General features: G+C 38.6%; 1 protein-coding gene across 1 annotated transcript; it reads left to right on the top strand.

The window, feature by feature from the left end:
* On the top strand, positions 1 to 1960 carry LOC119319318 (hydroxycinnamoyltransferase-like). The gene is made up of 2 exons (XM_037593807.1): positions 1 to 489; positions 880 to 1960. Exons 1-2 carry the CDS (start codon positions 70 to 72, stop codon positions 1765 to 1767), a joined length of 1308 nt encoding a protein of 435 aa, XP_037449704.1. The 5' UTR covers positions 1 to 69; the 3' UTR covers positions 1768 to 1960.
* Positions 1961 to 5671: the final 3711 nt, after the last annotated feature.

The following is a 5671-nucleotide window of genomic DNA, read 5'->3' as shown; positions in this document are numbered from 1 at the left end:
GTAGCTAGCACTAGAAGAAAGAAAGAGAACGGGACATCGAAAGCAGGAAGGAGAAACAGCTACTGCGGAATGGCCGGTGAGGAGGAGGTGCAGGTGGTAGAGTCCTGCTTTGTAACGCCGGCCAAGGACACGCCGCGAAAAGCACTGCGGCTGTCACCACTCGACCTCCTCATGCTAGCCAACAGAGGCTACACCCCACTCGTCCACTTCTATCGCCGCCGATGTTCCGTCGACGACTTCTTCGACGTGGCTAAGTTGAAGACAGCACTGGGCAAGGCCCTCGTGCCCTTCTACCCCATGGCCGGCCGCCTCAGGGCCGACGCCGACGGCAGGTTAGAGATTGACTGCAACGGCGAGGGTATGCCCTTCCTCGTGGCTCACTGTCACCTCACCGTTGATGACTTTAGCGAGTTCAAGCCATCACCAAGGTTAAGGGGGTTGTTTGTTCCCCACACCGACGACTCAGAGGGCATCGTGTGCAGCACTCAGGTATGTCTGATTTCTTCTTAATTGGCCACTTCCTCTGTTCCAAGTGATTTGAAGTTTTGGTTTTGTCCTAAGCCAGTTTTTTTAAATTTTAATCAAGTCTATAGAAAAACATGTTCATATCAAATTTGGTGATAGCTTGAAGCATATATATAGTATGAAAATGTATTGTATGATTAATCTATTGAAACTAATATGGTGTTCTACATGTTGATCTATTATACTACTGACTTGGTCAAACTTAAAAAAGTTTGAGTTGGGACAAAAGAACTTCAATTAGTTTAGAACGGTGGGAGTAGGTTTCTTTTTGTCTTTCTGTTTAACAAACTCACTATAATAGTGCAAACATGTAGTAACAAGCAAGTAATATGTGCCACAAATTCATATATGTAGGTGACATTCTTGAAGTGTGGTGGGGTGGCCTTAGGGACGGCAGTGCACCATGGCGCTATGGATGGCACTGCCGCGTTCCACTTCTTCCAGACATGGTCTGCTTTCTCCAGGGAGGGCGACTGGGCTGTGGTGAAGACCCCCTACCACGACCGCAGCCTCTTGTTTGCGCGCAACCCACCCTTTGTTCATCCCGACACCCTCTCCATTTTTTGCCTCAAGGTAAACATGTCGCAGCTGTCGGGGCCGGTTGTCAACGAGGTTTTCACCCTTGGCAAGGGCCAAGTTTCCACTCTCAAGCGCATCTGCGGTGGCGACATGAGCACCTTTAGTGTCGTGAGTGCCCACATGTGGCAGTGCATGTGTTTGGCCCGGCGGCTACCGCCGAACTGCACGACGCGCCTCGTGTTCCCGGCCAATGTTCGGCGCAGTATGACGCCGCCTCTTCCGGACGGCTACTTCGGCAACGTGATAACATATGTAAGTGTTGCCAACGAAGCACGGGGCATCGCCTCAGGTGACCTGGCCTACATAGTGCGCCGGATTAGAGACAGCCTCAGCCGGGTGGACGATGAGCTAGTGCATTCTGCAGTCGACTACCTCGAGCTAGCAAAGACGGACAACCGCCCTGCTACAGGCAGTTTGCCAGCGACAGATATGAGAGTGGTTAGTTGGCTTGGCATGCCGGTGTATGATGTGGATTTCAGTTGGGGAAAGCCATTGGCTATGTTGCGTGCTGAATCAAACCGCGGAGGCTATGTGCACCTGATTGACAGCGCGCATGGGGATGGCAGCATACGCCTAGTCATGTGTATAGAGGCTTCCATTCTCAAGGAGTTCAAGCGTTTGTTGTATGCCAAGTTTGAGAGCATGGTCTATTCCAAGTTCTAGCCAGCTAGTGTCGTATGCACCTCATTTTTTTTTCTTTGAGCACCTCCTATCCTATGTCTGTTGAATATTTTAGTTTCAGTTAATCCGGATCTAATAATTTGTATGTCTCGGAGTGTATTGGAGACGTGCATGGACAATTGTATGCTTGCATCTATATCTATACCTACTAATAAAGCAAGGTGCGTTTCTCCAATTTTTTCATTCGTTCACCGTTGAAACTTATTGTTCTATCCGAGGTGGTACTAAATATTTGTGCGTTCGCCTGTTTTTTATTTTAGCAATCCAGATTTTTCGTATTTGGGCCGAACACGCTGTGGCCCACCATAGCCAGCCCACTTATTTGCCTGCTCAGGAAGCTGCGAACACACTATTTGACCCCAGTGCGGCAGATAGTTAGACCTTCGCACGGGGCGCACAAAACCGTGCCGGCCCGTTTCGTTTTTCCTTCCATTTATTTATTTTGACTATCTGCTGCACTGGGAGTAAAAAGTTCAGAATTTTGTTTTATTTTCAACTTTTTGAAAAATGTTCAGAATTACTCCGTTTCTTAAAATGTTTGGAACAAATTCTCATTCCCATTTTTTTCGAAATTAAGGACATATTAAAAAATTGGTATTTTCGAAAAAAATGCATTTTAAAAATATTTCAAATTCAAAAAATATTATTGTTTTAGTAAAATGTTAATGTCCGCGTTTAAAAATGAATTTTATAAAATTGTTCGAAATGTTCAAAACATGTTCCATTTTTAAAAGTCGGTCACAACTTCAAAAAACGTTTGTGTTTTCATAAAAGGTTCATGTCTTCAGAAAAACATTGTTCTTAATTTCACAAAACATCCAATTTTCCAAGAATATTCGGCAATTCATATTTTTAAAAAATTCAAAAATAAATAAATCTGATGTTGTAGTATGTTCTTAAATATTTGTGTTGGCCATTCGTTAGCTGTAGGTGTTTGTTGCCATGGCTAGCAGCACGTGGTCGAGTCTTTAAGGTCATCTTTTCGATCGTTCAACCTATCGTTTTTATGGATTATTAGTCATGCCCTGTAAACACATGTCATTTTGGTGCCTGCCAGTAGCTGGCCCAGACGGGATTGGTTGTCCGTTCCACGCGCTATTTGGTGGAACTAGCGCCATATAGTAACTCCCACACAGCTGCCCCACGAAAAGCAAAAAAATCCATATAGATTTTGTTCCGTCCATTCCACACGTAGTTCCCCATTTTTTCGCTTATCCCCAACTGGGCCTACCACGAATTTCTTTTTTCTGTCACACTGACAACCAGCAAAATATTAAAGGCGCGAGGGGATTGAACTATGAACCTTCCATATTGTGTCGACGAACAAAGCCAAAACTCAAATAGCTTGCAGTTATGATAGGAACAGTCTCACCTTGGAATTTTATACTAAATCACACATGTTTTTATATGTGCCTAAGTTGTCTGGAAATAAGAAGGTTGTGTGACAAAAAGGAAGTTGTTTCGAGAATCATGTGCAGAACGTGGTACTCCACAGATTATTGCTGGAGGTAACTTGCACATGCCAATAAAAGACAAATATGTTGGTTGTCTATAGCCTATAATTAAAAAAATTGTGGGCATGTGCTAATAAAAGATAATATGCTGGTTTTGCTCTAACTAATAAAAAATGTGGGCACATGAGCGCAAAAATAGTCAAAGAGAATAAACCCTGATAATGAAGGGACATTCATGCCTGGTTATGCGCTAATTATGCCAATCAAACAAAATTTATGCGCTGCAATTAGTAATCGTTCGGTTACATCATCGTAGGAGAGAATAGTCGAAGCAACAGCGCCTCGAAGGTCGCCGTGTAGCAACCAAATGAGAATGCAACCACAACTTCGAGACGGAGGTGGACCCGGAGGAGAAAAGGGCATCAGTTGGGTGGTCGCCACTACACCGACCAACCCCACCACTATCAAGATCTCGCGGGCCAACGATGGCAGAAAACAGGCTAAGCGACAATATAGATCGGGCGTTGTGTTCACATAAAGGATGTGGAAGAGTGTTGCGGGGATATAGAGAATGCTGAGATATTATTTTCCTCCCGTTGCAATGCACGAGCATATTTCCTAGTACTAATAAAGTAAGGTGCGTTTCTCCAATTTTTTCATCCGTTCATCATCAAATTTTTTTCTATCCGAGGTGGTACTAAACTTTTGTCGTCGTCTGTTAGCAAAGGAAAAATGATTCCTGCAGAATTACGTGCGTGGACCGCGCGCACTATGGCCCAGTAAAGTCTGCCCAGTTTTCCCTGCCCATGCAGCAATAAAAAATAATATTTCCCGCACAATGCGACAAATAGTTTCAGCTATGCACAGGGCGCCCGAGACTCGGCGGCCCGTTTTTGCTCGTATTCTGTTTCAATTTTTAGTTTTCTGTTTCTTTCACTTTGTAGTTCCTATTTATTTTTTATTTTTTTCACATTCTAAGTCTATTTTTTTACTTTTATTCTGAAATTCGAAATTTTCAAAAAATGGTTGCAATTTCAATTTTTATTTAAAAATTCGTAAAAAGTTACGAATTAAAGAATGTGTTCCTATTCAAAAAATGTTTGGATTTTTTTGTCATGCCAATAATTTTCCAAAATTTGAAAAATATTCCCATTTTTCCAAAATTTTTTTGTTATTTTCCAAAAAAATAAAGAGTAAAAAAACATTTGACAAATGTTCCAAATTCGAAAAATATTTTGTTTTAGCGATATGTGCAAAAATTGAAAGTAATGTTGGCATTAAAGAAACACATTTTCTAAAATTCTTCTGAATTTTCAAAACATAATCTAATTTAAAGAATTGTTCGCAACTTAAAAAATGTTCTTATTTTTTATAAAGGTTCATGTTTTTAAGAAATTTATGTGAATTTTAGGAAATGTTCGGTTCAAATTTTTTTGTTCTTGCTTTGTCCTAAAATCTATGGAATTTTCAAAAAATTGTACATGTTGCCAAGTATATTCGGTAGTTCATGTTACGAATTCCAAAACTGTGTTCATTCTAAAAAATGTTTACGATTTAATTTCTTTTGTCATTCTGATTTTTTCTGAATTGTAAAAATTGTTCAATTTTTTTGGAAAATATTTAGTTTTTTCGAATTTGTGGAAGATTTAAAAAATGTTACAAATTAGAAAAATATTCTTGTTTTTGTGATATATTGAAAAAGTTGAAAATAATGTTTGCATTAAAAGGCACACATTATTTGCCTTTTAAGAAACTTTGTTTGAAGAAACTTAGAAAATGTGCCTTTTAATGCAAACATTATTTTCAACTTTTTCAATATATCACAAAAACGAGAATATTTTGCAAATTTGTAACATTTTTTAAAACTTCCACAAATTCCAAAAAACTAAATATTTTCCAAAAAATTGGAATAATTTTTAAAATTCAGAAAAAATCAGAATGACAAAAGAAATTAAATTGTAAACATTTTTTAGAATGAACACAATTTTGGAATTCGTAACATGAACTACCGACTATACTTGGCAACATGTACATTTTTTTGAAAATTCCATAGATTTTAAGACAAAGCAAGAACAAAAAATTTGAACTGAACATTTCCTGAAATTCACATAAATTTCTTAAAAACATGAACCTTTATAAAAAAATACGAACATTTTTTAAATTGTGAACAATTTTTTAAATTATATTATGTTTTGAAAATTCAGAAGAATTTTAGAAAATGTGTTTCTTTAATGCCAACATTCCTTTCAATTTTTGCACATATCGCTAAAACAAAATATTTTTCGAATTTGGAACATTTGTCAAATGTTTTTTTACTGTTGTTGTTTTGGAAAATAACAACATTTTTTTTTGGAAAAATGGAAATATTTTTCAAATTTTGAAAAATTATTGGCATGAGAAAAAAAATCCATACATTTTTTGAATAGGAACAC

Source organism: Triticum dicoccoides, chromosome 6A (assembly GCF_002162155.2).
Source record: "Triticum dicoccoides isolate Atlit2015 ecotype Zavitan chromosome 6A, WEW_v2.0, whole genome shotgun sequence".
NCBI classification, from domain to species: domain Eukaryota; kingdom Viridiplantae; phylum Streptophyta; class Magnoliopsida; order Poales; family Poaceae; genus Triticum; species Triticum dicoccoides.
The sequence above is the reverse complement of the archived record's forward strand: the minus strand, read 5'-3'. Positions and strand labels throughout refer to the sequence as shown.

Excerpts from the sequence above, each read along its gene's own strand:
- LOC119319318 (XM_037593807.1), top strand. The coding sequence starts at position 70 with ATGGCCGGTGAGGAGGAGGTGCAGGTGGTAGAGTCCTGCTTTGTAACG. Across the intron at positions 490-879 it reads GCATCGTGTGCAGCACTCAG|GTGACATTCTTGAAGTGTGG; the intron begins GTATGTCTGATT and ends TCATATATGTAG.